This window comes from Netta rufina (assembly GCF_964035555.1).
Source record: "Netta rufina genome assembly, chromosome: 11".
NCBI classification, from domain to species: domain Eukaryota; kingdom Metazoa; phylum Chordata; class Aves; order Anseriformes; family Anatidae; genus Netta; species Netta rufina.
The window spans coordinates 952,557-970,990 of NC_140134.1; the positions used below are offsets into that span (position 1 = coordinate 952,557).

The 18,434-nt window shown below is 41.5% G+C and overlaps 1 protein-coding gene across 1 annotated transcript in view; it reads right to left on the reverse strand.

The window, feature by feature from the left end:
• TNFAIP8L3 (TNF alpha induced protein 8 like 3) overlaps window positions 1-18,120 on the reverse strand; it is a gene marked incomplete at its 3' end in the record, with an annotated part of 43,213 nt that extends 25,093 nt beyond the window's left edge. The window contains exon 1 of the mRNA XM_084293571.1: window positions 18,051-18,120. Coding sequence (XP_084149697.1) covers window positions 18,051-18,102 — 52 coding nt within the window. The 5' untranslated portion in view covers window positions 18,103-18,120. The remainder of the gene's footprint in view (window positions 1-18,050) is intronic.
• Window positions 18,121-18,434: the final 314 nt, after the last annotated feature.

Consider the following 18,434-nt stretch of genomic DNA (forward strand, 5'->3'; position numbering starts at 1 on the left):
TATACCTTCAGATTTTCTTAAAAAAATACCAGCAGCATCTTTTACTTCTCTTAAGCTGTAAACCTCTTTATGCTGTATCTGCTATCCATCTCAGAGAACAACCCCCCATTATTTTTTAATTTAACCAGTCACATCATCTTTGTCTTTGTAGCCACTGGATTTCACGCTCAAGCTGAGAATTTTCATTAAGGTTTGCAAAATGACAGATTTTGGGACACAGCTAATCACAATTCCTTTGTCAGACACAAGTATTATATTCCGGTAAACGTGAACTTTCCAAAGCTTTACACCATTTGAACGTTTTACTTAGCACAAACCCTCAGTTCTCTAGTTGTTTTCTGTATGTAAACACAAAGTTTTTCTCTCATGCTCGGAAGCCAGCTTTGCACAGAGGCCTATTAACCACCCCTGAGAATGGAGGAGGACTGATTGCTGTGCCGGCACACTGCTGTTTCTTAGCAACCAGCAAAGATGTGGGGAAAGATGTGCAAGAGAGACCCAAACAGCATCATTTCTACATTGAGAACTTCCACCTAGATTACCTGCTAATGTGGCAGTAATTTAAGACTTCCATTTTCCTACTCCACTGCTATGTCCCTTGCAGGCTCCAACAGTGTGATTTGTATGATCCGAGATAGCACTTACTTAAGAATTTAATTTCCACTGAGATGGTATCTGCTAGCTACTCGTGACTCCAGAAAACTTGTAAAATTTCATTAGAAAAATATTTTTCTGCTTTCTTCTCAGATAATGACTTGTCTATCACTAACTGCTCACTTGATGGGAATTTTACCAAAGTAAAACTGCAAGGTCAGGCCCTGTTCCAGTACCACACAAGAAAAATATAATTATTAATAGGAAAATTAGTAATTATGTCTTTTCTCATGATGTTAATAAAGTATTTTGAGCACTTAAATTATTTTACTGTATTTTGAAGATACTTATTTTATATATTAAGTAATTTTACACTGCAAGACAAACAATGGTGTGACTAGTTTTCAAAAATATTAACAGAATTCAAAAAACAGTCTGACAGCTGGAACTCCAATTTCATGGAGTTTCTGCCACAGAAGGAGGGAAGAACAGTGAGACCAGTATGCAGTGTGGGCATTTATATTCCGTAGGACTTTATTTCTGCACTGGGGCCATCCTGGGATGATGTCTGGGCCAAAGGGGATTGCTGCCAACCATAGTACAAGGTGCTGCCCATCAGCACAACAAGGGCATCACTAAACAGCTGCACATGGTCCTTGAAATAGAAAAGGTGGGTGGGCGGAGGGAGGAGAAGGTGGCTATGGAAGATTTGCACTTGGGATGCACAACTTGTGAGCTGGGAGTGTGGGTCCTTAGTGCTACTGGTGTGGTGCTAAGCTGGGAGGTTTTGGGGCTCTTAGTTGTTGGAGGCTGTGTGAGTGTTTCTGTGCAGGAAGCATGCATGATGTTCTTGGGGTTCTTTCTGTCCTCGTGTTTGGTGCTGGGTCGGAGGGGGCCCTGGTCTGACTTGGTGTGTGTTCTGTGCAGCCCAGAATGGCTACCGGGGTGTGCCCTGAAAATGTTTGTGACAGAGTGACCTTGCAGAGCTATGGAAAGTAGTGCGTGTGTATAGAGTTTCTATGGTCTGGTTATGTTGTTCTGGCTTTTGGATCAAAAGAAGAAGCCAAGTGGTACAGGTGGAGCTAGTGTTTCGTTGGCCAGTATAGCTCTGTTTCATTATCTCATGGTACTGCTAATGGCTCTGATTGACTATGTAAGCTGTTGCTTTTGCTGAAAGAAGCCAACCTAAACATACAAAAATCTCAAGCTGTAACTCTTTAGTCACAAACTGATAGCAGCATCCAGAAGGGCATTCTGCAAAGTCCTGCGTGAACCAAGGAGTGACCTCTGGAGACATTATGTGTCTCACACATCCACTAAGCTTTTCGATTACGTATGTGAAAAGGAGTAAGGCTATGTATAATTCATAAGCTCTAACATTCTTTTTTTTTTTGTTGTTGAAAATCAGATTTCTAGGATAGACTAAACAGACCATCCATCTTGAGTCACTTTAGGAACAGCTCTGTTTTGTAAGACTTTTTCCTACCATATATGGTTTTGTTGTAACAAGATGAAAATAATAATAATAATAAAAAGACAAAGCAGATGTTTAATGTACAAAATGACACACTCAGGTTTGCCAGAAAGTGTATCTGCTCTTCAGCAACTGCACTTGGTATTAATTTGCCTCTTGGCCTCACAGTAGTGTTATACTGTAAAACAACATGTAATCAGTCTCTAGGCTTGGAATAGATGGTGTACATCTAATTGAGCAGAAAAACACACTTCTTTTTTAAAGGTGTAATTCACACCCACAAAGTGCCTCTAGGCACTGGGCAATTTTCCCTTACAGCTACGTATAGAAAGATAGGCTTCTCTTATTTAAAAGTGTGTGCGTGTTCATCTAGCTGTCAATAATGGCTCTTATGCTCAAGGCTACATAATATGCAAATAGAAGATATTATTGACAGACTTCCAGGTATAGTTTGCTGATGACTTAGACGAGCTCCTTTTCTGCTTTCAAAGCCAGCTGGCACAGAAGGTGGCTGCACCTGGCTTTCTGAAGGAACATTAGCTTCTGAACAAGTGAAGGCAGTCTATAGGGCAATGCCCTATAGGGCAGTGTATCAGTTAAGAACCAATAATACCTGAGGTGGTGTTGGGAGTGAGAAGGGGGAACAATCTCAGTTGAATCTAGTGAGGTCAGAATGGATTATGTATTTAAAAACTCATATGAATGTGGCCTGATAGCAAAAGATACAAGGGATGCACGCTTGATTTCATAATTTAACACAATCTATAGTTTTCAAGCTAGCTGCAGAGGAGGAGAGAAATCTCTGGGTTGGTTTAGGGGAAAAGAAGAATCAAGTGGTTTTCCTTAATCTTTTTTTTTAGCTGTGTCTTGATGAGCCTATGCACATAACCTGTCTGTATTTATGTTTTGGAAATCAATGTTTGTGTTAAAATCACCTGCAATTTGGTGATTTAGGCAACTGATCAATCAACAAGGTTCAGAAACTCTGAAGTTAAAGCCAGCAAGGGTTGCTTGGCTGTTGTCAAGACTGGTGGGCTATCTGCATAGATACTAACTGGAGTAGTGATCTTTTTTCAGAAAGACTGGAGCTTGTCTCTAACAGGCTGCCAGTTTTGAAAATGAGGTGTTTAGGACATCTTTGGTGAAAGTTATTGCCTGCTCATATAAAAAGTAAAGTGAAGATAACAATTTGGTTTGGTGTAGAAAATCTTTGTTTTCATTGCTGAACTAGGCTTTGAATCACTGTGTATTGTTTCAGTATCTATTTTACAGAGAAATGTGAGCTTGAAAGAAGTTATCAATCATATAATGCATTCATTTCTCTGAGATAAAACCAGCAGGCCAGATGAGAAGGTGTTTTCATCTTTTATTATGCTGTAGGTGGACTTTGGGTTTTATATGAGAAGTCCACTCAAACTGTGGTAGAACACTGTGAGGAACTCAGGTTATGAAAATGGAGCGAATCTAGGTGCTCTGGGAAACACTTCTTGCTCTGACTTAGAGTGGGTTTCTTGGGGAAGCTACAGACTTAGACCATGGTGTGTGCATCACAGTCATGGAAGAAAGCCTACATCCTACCACTGATGATTGTGATCTCATTTTTTGTGCTTGATCCCACCCTGTATTTTGAAAGAATTATACTCGAAATTATGCCAGCAGTCATGAGCACATTAATTTTGGCAGACTTCTTTTGTTCTGGTAAACTCTCCTTAGGTGAAAGGCTTTCTTCATTTCAGTAAGAGGCTCGTGTATTAGGAGGGGGAGGAGAAACACTACTACTCAACAGAACCCACAATTTGGAGCTATTTTTATTCTACACATGCTTTCACTGCCAGAGAGCTAGATGGTCTAAATAGGAAGCAATGGAAAGCTGAGGAAGAACGTGTTTTCTCTCTAGCTAACTTGCTAAAAATGTAGTAAGATTTTTCTACTTTGGTTTGTAACATTCCTCTACTGTCTCATGACATGCCGTAGCATTAGTTCAAAAAAGAAAAGTAAAATTGCAGGTATCTGCTTAACATAACAAAGTCAAGTGTGGTTAAGAAATTAATTATCAAACTGCAGCCTCTTATAAAACATTTCTAAAAGACAGTGTCAAATGCATAGTCGAATGTATTTTTCATATTCAAGTTGTCAACTTCAGAGGTGTTCTTATGGGCTGAAGCTTTCTCATTAGATACCTGTAAATGTACTTGCGGTGAGCATGAACTGCATTGGTATTAGTTTTTACTAGCTTTTAATAAACCATTGGGATCCTTACTGCACAGACTCATAACAAAAAATATTTCTGTCCTAAAAAGGACAAAGGTAAATGGATGAAGCAGACCAGAAACAGGAGGAGAAAGACGCAACTGAAATACTTCCCTAAGGGTGTGATTAAGACCCTGCTGTCAGTCCAGTAATTTATCATCCGTATTGCACAACCTCCCATATGATATCCTTTCAAAGGGAAATTAGACTGATGTCTTTGCAGTATGTTAATACATGTCTTTAAATTTCAAATCCCTTTCACTTTGAAATTCAGGAAAGTGTTACTTAGAAAACCAAAGCAGCAAATCTTGTTTTAGAAGATATACAGATGAGTTAACTCCACCAATGCATAAAATTGGTAGCCAAACAGTTAATATCTTTTTAAAGTCCAGGCTTAATGTGAGTGTAGTATCACTAGTACACACTCTTACTGGGACATTACATGACGAAAGGAATCCTGCCACAATTTTAATGATGAAAAAACAAAAAAAACATATTTGACCATAAATATTTTCTTCTCTTTCCAAATGAAAGACAGTGGAGTTTCTTTAATACTTGCCTTTTTTCCTGTTACTCATGCATATATCAATGTGTGCTCTTATAGAACAACTCTAAATTATGTATACCCCAAATCAACATCCCAACTGTTGAGATCTGACATCTGCGTGTATCCTGGGAGTATCTCACCTACGGCCTCTAACTGTAGCCATCTAACGCTTCATCTGTGATGTCTCTGTATGTGTCTGACTGTGGTATTGCAGAACTCGCCACTTCTATGGTATTTCAAATACCTATATTACATGTTTGCATGTGTATAAATACTCATCTGCTAAAAATAAAACAATGCCACCAAAAAAAAAAACAACACAACAAAACAAACAAAAACAACAACAAAACAAACAACAACAAAAAACAAACTCACCACTAGAATTTACTTTAACTCCTGGCAGAATTCAGACTCTCAAGGCCTGAGAAATAGTTGCGAAGTGTCAAGGTGCAGGACTTCCATGGCATAGCAGCAGTGTTGTGTGTAATTCTGTTCCCCCCAGGAACGCAGCTTCCCAGCCATAAGGCTCCTCAGAGGCCAGAGTGGGGAGGCAGAGATTAATCCCCACCAGCAGGGTGCAATTTTGATGGCAGAAAAATGGTCTGTAACATTCTCTTCTTCCCCAGAGCTGTTATTCCAAATGTACCTCTTGAGAGATGAAGAACCTACCCCTTATTTAGGTCTAATGACTTCTTAAAAAGTACTTAAACCTTGTCTTAAACATCTGATTTAAACTATGTGCATCTCCCAGGGTACGCTCATTATTAGAGTAAAAAATGTGAATCAACAGGAGAATGGCTTCCATTTTGCAGAGCACTGTTCTCTTTAATTACTAAGCTGCTTCTGATGTTGTATGTGTTTTTATGAAGGAGATTGCTTTTATATTGTTTACTGTATTCCTCTCTAGACTTTAACATGAAAAGCAAAATAAAGAACTATTGAAGCCCATGACTTGGAATTACTTAGTTTTTCTTCTACATATAGCATTTCGGTAGTTGAAGAAATCACTTTTGCTCACTCTAGGGGAGGCAAAAATAAAAGGCCTACCTATACTCTGTCACATGCTGTCCATAAAAAATATTTTTAGCCTCAAAAATTTTTAGACCAAGCCAAGTTTCAAACCAAATGAATCAAAGCAGATAGTTATAAAGCTTTCAACAACCAAAGTTGTGAGTCTTTAAGTTCTGTGATGTCATGTGTATTTTTATGACTTTCATGGTAAAGAAGCAGTATTGGTTTAAAAGAAAGCTAAGTACTTATTTAAAGATTCACTTTCAACCTCTTTAATAACATATGAACAGAATTGTCCTTTGGTCACTGATAAACTGACTAAGAGGTGTCAGCTGTCCCTAAATTATAAACCCTATTAGGAAACATAACTACTGCTTTATCTTCTGTAGAAGTGAGGGAAGAAATGAACCATTCCACAACTAGTGTTTAATATAACTGCACATATGCTATCTGAATTTCCTTCAAATGTGGCTATGAGGAAAAAGGAAATCAATAAATGTAGAAAAGCTGTTTCAGTGATGAGTATATAATCAAAAACCCTCCTATAGTTGTGGCTGCCTGCACTGGTTATTTGGTATGTCTAGTCAAACTTCATGGTGCAAAACCAGAGGCGTTTCGTGTGTAGCTTTTTACTTCTTTGTCACTGACTACAGTAACTTCAAGGAATTAAGGAAATAATTCAAGGAATTCTATTCAATATTTTTCACATTTTCATAGAACAGTGGTTTCCCAATTACCCTAAACTCCCTTCCTGCACATTGCTGTCTTAGTATTGCTCAGCTGTTGCTAAGGCAATATTTTTCTAGAGAAGAACCAAAAGATGATTACACAGAGCTCTAAGCAAGGCAGAGCAACTGTTACTTGTCTTCTGTGTATGGATGGGAAAGCATGGACATGGTTCTTGTGGGGATTTCGAAGCTGCACAGATCTGAAGATATGAACATCATATGATTTTACAACCTTTCTGTTGTGCTGAACATGTAAATGGGGAAGAGATGCTGTGTGGGGCTGCCCCAGGGCAGAGCTGTGCTCTTCCTGCCTGCTGGGTAGGACCAGGTATCCTCCTCTGTGCTGGCAGGTCACTTGCAAGATGCTCCTGACTGGGGACAAAGGAGGGTGGGTCTGGCATTTGAGGTACATGATCCAGCAAGATACCCTGGTGCAAGGTAAGGACCCTGTTTCCAATCACCCTTGTGTTGGACGAGTGGGAGACAGAGAGTAGCTTCTTTGGTCTCGGTGCTTGACAATGCTATACATGCGCGCTAAACTTTGCTAACCTGTCAGGAGTCACATCTACTCCAAACTCAGTCTCAGGCAAAGAAAAACCACAAAGATAAGGCAGTCTCCAAAGTAAGAGTGAGGGACTCCTCTCTGCTGAAGGCAAAGACTAGTTGTCAGGGTGACTGCTGGCCCTACAAGGGGCAGATTGAGCTGATACTTGTTTGGTTCAGCTCAGCCAGGTCAGTGGTAGAGAGGAAAAGTGGGTGCAGCTGCTATACTGGTGTTCTGGTGAACCTGCTCCTCCTTGACAACTTCCCTGCTTCACCACCTTTCCTTAGTACATCCCTTGTGTCTGTCTTTACTCTCCTCATCTTGATGGCAAAAGAATTTTGCTTCCATAAGCATCTCTTGCCTGCACTGCTTCTTAGCAGCTGCTGAAAGTTTCTGCTTGCTTCCTGGAGGCAACTTCTGAATCCTCTCACAATATCTATTCAGTCAAACTTTTTCATTAAAACACTTAAGAATATGTTGGTAAACGTGGGAGTGGTTCTGCTCTGCTTTTCTTTATTCCTTGTAATTAACCTATGTCACTAGAAAGCAGTGTCCTCCTTTGACCTCATTTGATCAGTGACAGCCACAGGCTGCTGTCTGCAGAGAAATGTAATTCTGCCCCTGGACCTTCTGTTCGAGCCCAGTGATCTGATCTTATGGGGTAAGAGTGTGCTGTTTCTTCAAGTAGGTGTTCAGGAATGCATTCTGGAAGTAAGAGCAAAGCTGCTGTTTTCTGTGGAGGTATTATTGTATTCTCATTTTCTAGCAAACATCTTATTTATCTGCTCCAATATTTCAAGATCAAACTTTCCTTTACTTGACATGCCTTGTTAATCAGGATGATGCCTATCTCATTTGCAAGCTCACTGTCTGGGTTGTTTGTCTGCCACAGGAGGCAGGTTAGTTCTGGCACAGCAGATCTGTTTCTAATACCTCTAATTAAGACAAGACGATATCCTACTCCCATCAGTTTTCCCTTTCATAGAGGGAACAGTATTTATCCTATTTCATAGTGGCAGAACTCATAAATCCAAGAATTCTTGAAAAGAAATTAGTTAAGCATGAGGAATCGGGTTGAGATTGGAGGAACTGAGGTTTGTGAAAGTAGTGTATTGGCTGATGTACATGTACAAGGGAAATCACAGAATCACAGAATTGAAGGGGTTGGAAGGGACCTCAAAAGATCATCAGGTCCAATCCCCCTGCCAAAGCAGGTTCCTTAAAGCAGGCTGCCCAGGTAGGCATTCAGATGGGCCTTGAATATGTCCAGAGAAGGAGACTCCACAATCTCCCTAGGCAGCCTGTCCCAGTGCTCCGTCACCCTCACCATGAAGTTCTTTTGCATGTTGGTGCAGAAGTTCCTGGGCTCTATCTTGTGGCCATGACTCCTTGTCCTGTCCCTGCAAACCACTGAAAAGAGGTTGGCCAAATCCCTCTGTCTCCCACACCTCAGGTATGTATACACATTGATGAGATCCCCTCTCAGTCTTCTTTTCTCCAGGCTGAACAGACCCAGGTCTCTCAGCCTTTCCTCATAGGGAAGATGCTTCAGGCCCTGTATCGTCTTTGTGGCCCTCCGCTGGACTCTTTCCAGGAGATCCCTGTCTTTTTGTACCGGGGAGCCCAGAACTGAACACAGTACTCCACGTGAGGCCTGAATGCGATCAAATGAGATCAGTAAGGCTAGAAAGTTGTGGATATTTGGAGAAGGAACACAAAATGTTAGCTCAAGAGGCAAGGATGGGCAAAAAACGAAAAGCAAAAAAGATTCCAGAGGTTGGAAGTTAAAGAAAATATCCAAAAAGTTGTTTTTCCATTTGTACAAAGGACTTAACCTCTTCAGTAGCATGTGGCAGTCAAAGGGAGGGTGTAAGGTGGCTTTTGACCTTCCTTCCCTTCTGTGTGCATTAGCAGGCTGCATGTGCTGAGCTTTATTTCAAGCCCTGTATATCCTCCCAGGGAGCAGTTCCATTCACTGTTGTTCATGTAGTCAAAACATCCCCTTTTACTGGTACAAGCTATTGCAGGTAGCAATTTTAACATTGAAAGCGTTTACTTTCTAACTGTTCTTTAATACATTTTTAAACACTTAGCACTGTGCAAAATCAGCAAAACTTTCTTGTAAGCTTGTTGGGCTAGATAACAACCCATTAAAAAGAAACCTAATTCACAATCTGGACATAGTCCGCTGGGCTGCAAGAGTGTACTGGCTGATTAGCAACTGAGTGCTGGGACTGCTCTAAGCCCTTAGGAATCTGATTCAATCCAAAATTTAATGTTTGAATCATGGAATTATGCTGAACACTGGTATTCATCTGTCCTTAAAAAAGATGATTTGTTCTTGGCTTTCCTTCAATTCTGTATGACTTCTGTAAAGGAAGTACTCTGTGGAGAAATACCAGTGGTGGCTGTTTTGGATGAACATATTGGTCTCTTCTTGGAGAAAGCAGGGAGCTGGCAAGAGTGAAATCTCAGATATATCTGCTCTGAGGATACAAAGTGCTATGTCATTCCTTCTTATGCAGGATGATACCTGACATCAACCTTTAAGAAGTGACATGAAAATACACTTTCACAAACAAATACAGGTGAGGAAAAAGCCTGAGCCTGGCTAGGAGTTTTCTCTGGCTAGATTTACATGATAGAAGCTGGCTTCTGATAGAGAACAACTGCTGAACAAACATTTCCTTTTTTACTGTTACAGCACCTGGTATATTTAAAGGGCACCAACTAGTCCAAGTTGGTAAGAAAGGGCATACTGGCACTCCACAGAGTTCATGGAAGTAGTCTTCACGTATATTTAGGTTTGTGAACTTTTTATTCCATTCCTAAATCTGTAATCCAAGCTAATATTTTCCCCTCACTAATTCAATAAAGAATTCTAAGAAATCCAGTAGCTGCATGTCGTGACTGTACTGGTTATTTTTGCATCTATGGTTAATAGTCTCCACTGTTAGGAGAAGCTTTTAAAGAAAAGATGCATCAAAATAGTAATGAGTATCAAAATAATGAGACACCAACTATAACTTGCTTTGAAGTGACCACAAAGATAATTTGTGATACCTCTTGCCTACTTCCCTCTGTTTTAAGAGTGAGGGAGAAATAGTGCACAAATATACAAAGTTTAAAATTAAACGCAAGCAAACAAAAAGCATTGACATTTGTCTGACATAACACTGTGGTACAAAGTTTTTATTGGAAACATCCTCTGAAAGTTCGTCGTCTTTAAAATAAATAACCTCCCGAAGAACCTCACTTTCAAAAGTCCAAGAAACGTGCAATTCTTTGATCTGCATCTGTCAGTGATTTCACCACATAAATTAAATGCTGTAGAAATTAAGGAAAACTATTTGGAGAGAAAACAGTGACACAGTAATAGTGTTAATATATGTCTTCAAAGAGAGGATTTTTTTTCCCTGTAACACAAGCTGCTTGGATAAACAAAATTAATGCCAGAAATAAAATGTTTGTTGGTGGTAATTAGGTGTTCTGCTAATTTATACTGTTTGTGTTTCATAAGATTACATTTCATATTAAACAGCACCAGTAAGAAGACCAAAGGAATGTCTTTATGGCAAAATATCATAGGTTGAAATACTCTTCCATCTGTTATTATGCTGATGGATGTTAGTCAAACCTCGGCTAGGGAGGCTAGACAGCATACCAAACTTTGACAGACAGCAGAATCTCTACCAAGGAGGAATTAATGCCCACTGGAAAGGACAGAGAAGTAACTTTTACTCTTTGCAGTCTATTTCATTTAAGATGGCTGCCTTTAAGAATAGAAAATCATTGGCTACCAGGCAGGGCCTGAGCTCAGCTTGGCTTCTCAAGAGGAAGTTTTATACCACAGACCCAAATCATAATTACCGCAGCAACTTTGTCCCGGCTTTCCATAGGTCTCCCTGAACTAAACTTCTGTCAGCTTATAAGATGCTGACAGAAGCTAACTGGCAAAGAGATTTCTGTGGGGAAATGGCAAATAACTCAACTCTGACTGGGCAAGGCTCCAAACCCTGGTTGTAGCCCAAGGTAGCTGCTCTGAGAGAGGCCCACAAGCAACCCACCAGCCTGGACACCTACAAGTGGTGCACCAGAAGTCACTGTCATGGCAAAGGCTGCAGCCTGCTCTGACCACTGGGTCTACATCCATAAGTAAACTGGGACAGAACCTGTAGTACACACTAGAGTACGGCCATCTGGATGCAAGCTGAATTCTTTCCCACACTGCAAATGTTTAATTCATACTGGCCACTATTATCTTCCATCTCATGCCAGGACATTTTGTGGGAGGCTATCTGGCATGGGCTGGAACAGTGACAAAAGATATATTAATAGATGAACAGTTTAGTGTACCACTGATTGGGCCCACAGCCAGGCTTCGCTTAGCTTATGAGAAAAGACAGTAAGTGCTTTTAGGAAGGTAGAGGGTTTACCTACTTTCCTGGGACCTGACCGGGCCTGTCACCCCAAGTGATACCAAGTAAAATGCAAACAGCCAAATGGCTTTTCAGGAAGGCCAGGTCTTTAGAACTCCCTCCCACCTAGGCTGATGTACTTGTGAATCCACCTGGCCTACCATCTTCCTTTTTACCTAGGGCTTATAGCTTTGTTCTTTTTTCTTTCTTTACCAAAAAAAAAAAAAAAAAAAAAGTGACCTACTCTTCCTGCCATGACTTTTTAGACTTTGGTGTAGATGCAAAGAAAGATGAAAGACACATCTCTTCAAAGTATGAGTTATTTTTGAGGAGATATGTATATAGCTTTATACAGCACATATGCTATTGCCAAAATGTCCTATGAAATGAAACCCACTGTCATTCCAGGCTTTTGGCAGAGCAGACAGGAATAACCACTGACTTCTGTGACAGGGTACAGCTTCATATTCCCATCTATGAACTGGTGTCAAATGTTTGCTCCAAGGTTTGTCCATATCCACTTTATTTTATTTTATTTTATTTTATTTTATTTTATTTTATTTTATTTTATTTTATTTTATTTTATTTTATTTTATTTTATTTTATTTTTTAAAGTAGAGACTTTCTGTTCAGACTGCTAGAAACATATATTTAGGTATGAACACCTCAGTTTAGGGCCCTTCATACATGTATATTCATCTAAGTGTAAAGTCTATTTCTGTGCCTGAGAAACATGAGCTGTTTGATTTGGTGAAGTCATGGCTGGCTTTTGTCTGCCATTTGTGTGTCTGTTTGGCACTAGCATGCTCTGCCCTGAAAGTAAGTAATTCTGATGAAGAATCTCAAATATTTATTCAGTAAGATAACATGAGATCCTTCATGTACCTGTTCTCACTGCCCGAGAGTCAGTCTGCTTCATGGTGACTGGTCCTTCTGAGACCGCATGGTTCGATATGCCATCCTGCCAAATGTAGGAGGAAAATCTTGAAGATCTTTGTTTTTCATTTTTGGTAAGTGCAGGAAGGATGAGTTTTTCTTAAGGTACAAATTCCATACTGGAGCACATCAAAGCTACTGAAAAAGGGTATTATTTCATATGCTATCCACTGCTGCTGCTTAGCAGCCTGGTCCACAGATGCTCAAGCAGGTGACCTTTGGTTTCAGTGAAGTGTTTCATGAAGTTCGTATTTCCACTTGATTTTAAAAAACAGAAGCCTGAACAGGTTGACCTATTCAACCATATTGTCTATTCAGCTTAACAAAAATAGGATTATTTGTGGTTTGTACTAATGTACTAGAACACAGCACGAGTGGATTCTTGCCTTTTGAAGGTGTTTGTTTGTTTGTTTGTTTGTTTTCCCAGTTTGATAAGGCACCCAGTCTGACAGTCATTTTGCTAAGGAAGGGTCTGTATGTAAATCCCAGAAAGCCCATGTTTTTCCTGGAGGGAAGAGTAGAATGGTTCGAGAAAACTTACCCAGTCAGGCTCTCAGGTCATGCGCCTGCCCTGGCTGCTCCTCTTTCGTGGGAATTGCCTTATGACCCTGAGGTGTCTCTTGCCTGCTCTATCTTGTATCTGAGTGTCTCTGCTACGCTTGCCTTAGTTGGCAGTTTGATCTAAGCTCTTTAAGAGGGATTAGGGTATGGGACCCTCAGACATGCTAGTTCTTCTCTGTCCATCTCTTTTCAACTAGCTTTTTTTCTTTTTCAGCAGAAGGGAAGGGAGAGAGAGTCCTTTGTTAGCTGGTAGAAAGCACTTAATTCAGAAGCATTCAGCAGAGTCTGCAGCTTCTACTAAAAATAGTGAGTTTTGTTTTGTTTTGTTTTGTTTTTTTCTAGCTTCAAAACTTACAACATGCTGCTATCTACCACTTCTGCTTGCTTGTCTAAAGTCCAGTAAATTTTTTGGCATATGTGACTTGGACCTTTTACATAAAAAGTGAAACATTTTCTTAAAATTCTCCCTATTCAAAGACACAGGCATTCCCTCAGGCAAAGGATACTTTGTCATGATTTAAATGTAAAATAAAATAAAATGACCAGCAAGATACTGTGAAGAGAATTACAAAATGCCTATTTGCACTTATGCAATGTCTTCAACAGTTTTTGCATAGTGCCACATATCTTATGGAACTCTCTAATTAATCTTCTGTTTACAAGGGTATATTATATTAACACTTCAATGGCATTTAGCTGTGTAAAATGGTGTTAAAATATGCAAAAGGCTCAAAAGATAAATATCACAAATGTACAGACAGTTTACATACCATGATAAATTATTTCCAGAAAGCATTATTTTCTAAGCATTGTGAATCAAATAATATTACAGGTCCAAAAACATTATTCACGTCTGTTGTGGCTGTTTTACAGCATTAAGTAATGTTTAAATCTGTTGTTGTTTTTACTAAGAGCATGTTTATTCATCAGGGTAGAGTTCAGATAATTGATCAAATTTAAAATGTGTTAATCTTTTTGCGCTGGGAGTCACAGGGTAAGATCTTGGCCCTGCTGAAGAATATAAAACTCCCACTTTCTTTATGGATGCCAGGCTGGTGATAAGGTTATTTTCATCTTGTTCTCCCTGGCATCGCACAAACCTGTAGGCTCCACAGTGTTAATGTTCCAAAAAAAATCGTATCACCACTTTAGAGCTCTACTTGGAGCACAAGTTGCTCTTTTTCCTAGGACAAATTTCTCTTGACTTCAGTGGGAAAGAAGGCACTGGCAACAGTTCATTCTCTGGGATAAGGTAAATTTATTAAAAATAAAAAAAGTATATTGGTTCAGAGACAATACAGGTACTTAAGCATCTAGATATCATATGCTAGTGTAGCATAATAGTTCATTAAATAAGCATGGAAACCTATGTTCTGACCTAGTAGCTTGTAGAAAGGCTTAAAGCAATATTGCATTAGAACTATATGGCAGAATTCCTGCCTGTTTTAGCTGAGGAACCTAGGACAACAGACTCCAAATGAAGGTCTGTTGCCTTTCACTTGCATGGAGAATCCTCAAAGCCACTGCTAAATCATTGCTGCTGGAGATGACCTGGATTTTTGTGAAATGTTAGTTTAAAAGATGGCACAGAGAATCATACTTTCATGTGGCAGGGTGCCTGTGAAAGAACTAGAAAAAAAATCCACTGCTCTTCTGAAGAACTTTTTTTAAAAACAAAAACAAAAACAAAAACAAAACAAACAAAAAAACCACACCTCTGAATAGGTGGACATAAAATGTGAACAATGTTCTGTTCTAGGATTACTCATTCATATTCTGAAAGCTTATATTTAGGACAAGAAACACTACTGTCACAGAATAAAATTTGAGAAACTTTACCAAAGGTAGTGCTAGTAAGCATATATATATTTTTTTCTTATTTTTAATTACAAGGTACAGATTCTGGAAAGAAAAAAAAATCATGAAGATCTGTTTATTTTTATTTATTTATTTATTTATTTTTAACTAGGGGTCAACTCATGAGTAATTTTTTGAGGGGGAAAAATGTGATCTTTGACTATACAGCCAACTCAATACAAAGCAGTAATGGATGGGTGTGAGGAGTCTGGTCTGATGGAAGCCAAGGTTGTGGAGCTGAATGTTCTCGTGTGCTGAGGTGTGGGGTTTTTGGTTTTGTGGTGTTTTTAAGTACAGCTAGTATTTTAAGATACTCACATATAAGGAACATTTTGCTTGCACCAAAGAAATATAAAGATGCTATCATGACAACAGATTCAGAAGACATGAAAAAATACTTCTGCTTCCTTGGAGACTTAGCTTTAAGTGGGCTATTAAAGGAAATGAGGCTGCTGGGATCTCAGAGCTGGCTCTTGGAAGTCAAGCACGTGTGGCAGATGGTGGGGGTGCGCAAGGAACCTTGCTGTCCTGTCCTGTTCACGCTGCCCATGTCCCAGCAATGGTAGAGGGGCTGTTCCAGCAGGACAGAGCAGAAAGCTCAGTACGTACTGTAGGAGGAATGCAAGCCCTTAAGTGGGATGGATGTGCTTTTAAACATCTGTATTGCATTAGCATCGTGAAGCCCTAGAGAGAAATTACCGTACTGGGTTTGAGCAGTTGGACAACTTGAAAAGTGGGCAGTGGCCATAACAGGCTTATAGCTGTGCAAGGTGAAGTCATTGCTTTATGTACTTTAGGTGTGGAGGCTGGTTAAAGGAGAATAAGCTAGACGTTCAAGTTGATGTGTCACTTCCAGTACAAAACCCTAGCTGTTCCATACTCACTGGCCACAATCAGACCATTACTAGGACTTCATCTTGAATATTTATCCAAGGCTCTCTGCTTGCCCTATTAATCTGCAGGCAGAATGCCCCTGGTCACTATGTCTGTGGGGTATGACAGTTCCCTGAGCAAGGTGGTGACTGAAACCCATGCTGCAGTCCCTCTGTTTCCGTGACTGCAGCAGTGACTGACAGCAGGATGCCTGAACACCCACGGCCAGAGAGATACAGCACTGCACATATGTCAGAGTACAGAAAAGAGACCAAATGAAATCTAAAAAAAATAAATCAGAAGGGGATGATGGGGGATACAAACAGCATGTAATAATTCTTTAGTTTAGGAAAGACTGATTGCAACCCGTTAAGACAAAACCACTAAGTTCTCACTCTGTTCCAGTTTTGTTCTACTGCATTGGCACATGCCACGTATGGCCAAAATACCAAATTTTTCTTCTCTTAGTACAAGGAAGGAAAAGGTGTAGAGGAGAACAATGAACATCAGTTCTTGGCAGCTAGCAAGTGATGACATAAAAAGCACTTATGGCAATCTATAGTTATTTTTAATTTATTTAAAAGGAAAATCTATTTGCAACAGGAGCAAGTTGGCAAGAGCTATATCACATTAATTTCTCTATAAATGTAATGCTTGTAATTTACACTCCGTGCACTGCTTTGTATATTTGGATGAAAAGTGCAACTGTTGGTGGTCTTTGTTAGTACTTTTTTTAGATTTTGAGTAAGAAAATAAAAAACAAAATGTCAAGAACAAACACCATTAGTAGTTAAAACTGGATTGGTCTGAAGCGTATGTTAGGCTAGACAAGATGACACCTATTTATTTTATCACAGAATCGTAGGGGCTGGAAGGGCCCTATGGAGATCGAGTCCACTCCCCTTGCTGAAAGCAGGTTCCCTTTACGATTTCCTTCAGTTGTTCATCACTCCTGCATTAATAGGACAGTTAAAAGATTTCACAGATTATTTGGCACTTTTTTTTTTTTTTTTAATGGGTTAAAATGTTTGGTGTAGAAACCTTTTTTTTTTTTTTTGGAGGGGATGAGGAAGAGGAGGAGGAGATGACAGCTGGGATAAAATGACATTTTCACCACGATCTGTCTAGCTTAGATTTTTCTCAAAGATGATCTCATGATGTAGCGCAGTAACTTTCTATCTGTGTTTACGATGATCTCTGTGACAGCTCCTGACACTATTCCAGTTGCGCTTGCTTGTCTCCTGCCAGTTAAACACCTTCAGAGAAGGTACCCGTGACTTCCCCTCTGGGAAGCTGGAGTCACATGTGTCCCTCCTGCTCCTCGTGCCCGTTCTCGCTGAGTGCCTGTCCTGGGCCAGCCACGTGTGACAGCACCGCAGCCCCATCCCGACGGTGGTAATGCCGCCGACTGAAGGTATGTGTGGAGGGGCAAGGGGTGGCCCTGAGCTGGTTGCCAGTGCTGGTAGCACAAATCTACTTCTATACATACAGGGCTTGAGGCAAGTTTGGCCCCATTTACTGCTTACATGGGACACCCTTTGATTACAGCACATCAGCAACGGTTTGCTGCTGCTTTGCGTAGGACTTAGGAATGTGGAAATTTGGAAATGGCAGAAAGATGTTTGTTTTTATTTTCTCCTTCTGTCTCATCTAAGAACTATGCAGGCTGCAGCAGAACAGCAGCATTTTTATGTTTTTTTTTGGGGGGGACAAGTTAGGACTCTTGAAACCAGAAACTGAGCGGCCTGGGGGCCCGGCATGCCTGGTCTCTGAGGAGCAGTCCCCCCCTCCTGCACACAGGCTAACTGTAGTGGCAGCAAGAAACTAGCCAAACCCGGAGAACTTTGCAGCCTCTGGACATAAGGCACAATGGATCGGATTGATGCCAGCGCTGCTAATTCAACCGCCCGGCACGACATGCCTGAACTGCACGAGCTGCAAGGCAGCTCTCTTCCCTAGTCGGGGCAGGAGGCAAGGAGGAGCCAGGCCGGACCCCTCCTGAGTGGGGCAGCGGGAGGCTGCTCGCCTCTGCCCGGTGCCTACCCTCCCGAAAGGCCGGGCGGCTGGAGGGGCTGGTGCCGGGCGGCAGCCGCCCGTTCGCCACAGCGGCACCGTCCCCGCGCGCAGCCCCTCGGCACGGCACGGCCGCTGCCGTGCGAAGTGCTCCGAGGCGGCGGCGGCGGGGCGGTGAACCCCTTCCCTCAGTCATACCCCGGCCGGCCGGCAGCGGTCCCGCAGGCAGCATCTCCCCCCTTACCTGCAGGTGAGACCAGCTCGCCTTCGCTGAGCTCCCCGGAGTCCGAGTCCATGCTGCGGGTACCGGCGGGGCAGAGGGACCGAAGCTGGCCGCCGCTGTCAGGAGAGCCCGGAGCGGGGGAGCGGCAGCGAGAGACCAGCGGCGCCTGCTGCCTCCTCCTCTCCTCCCAGCCCGGGCGCTGGGTCGGCGCCACCACATGCAGCCACCCCGCTCAGTTCCATTGGCTGCCAAAGGGGCGCGGAGACGGGCGGGCTCCGGCGAGGGGAGGAGGCAGCGGGGGCGCGGCGGAGAGCCGGGCTCCTCTTGCAGCCTGTTACGCAACTTCGGAGCCGCCCGTGCCTCCCTGGCCTCGCCGCTGTGGCCGCGGCCTCGGGCCCGCTGCCG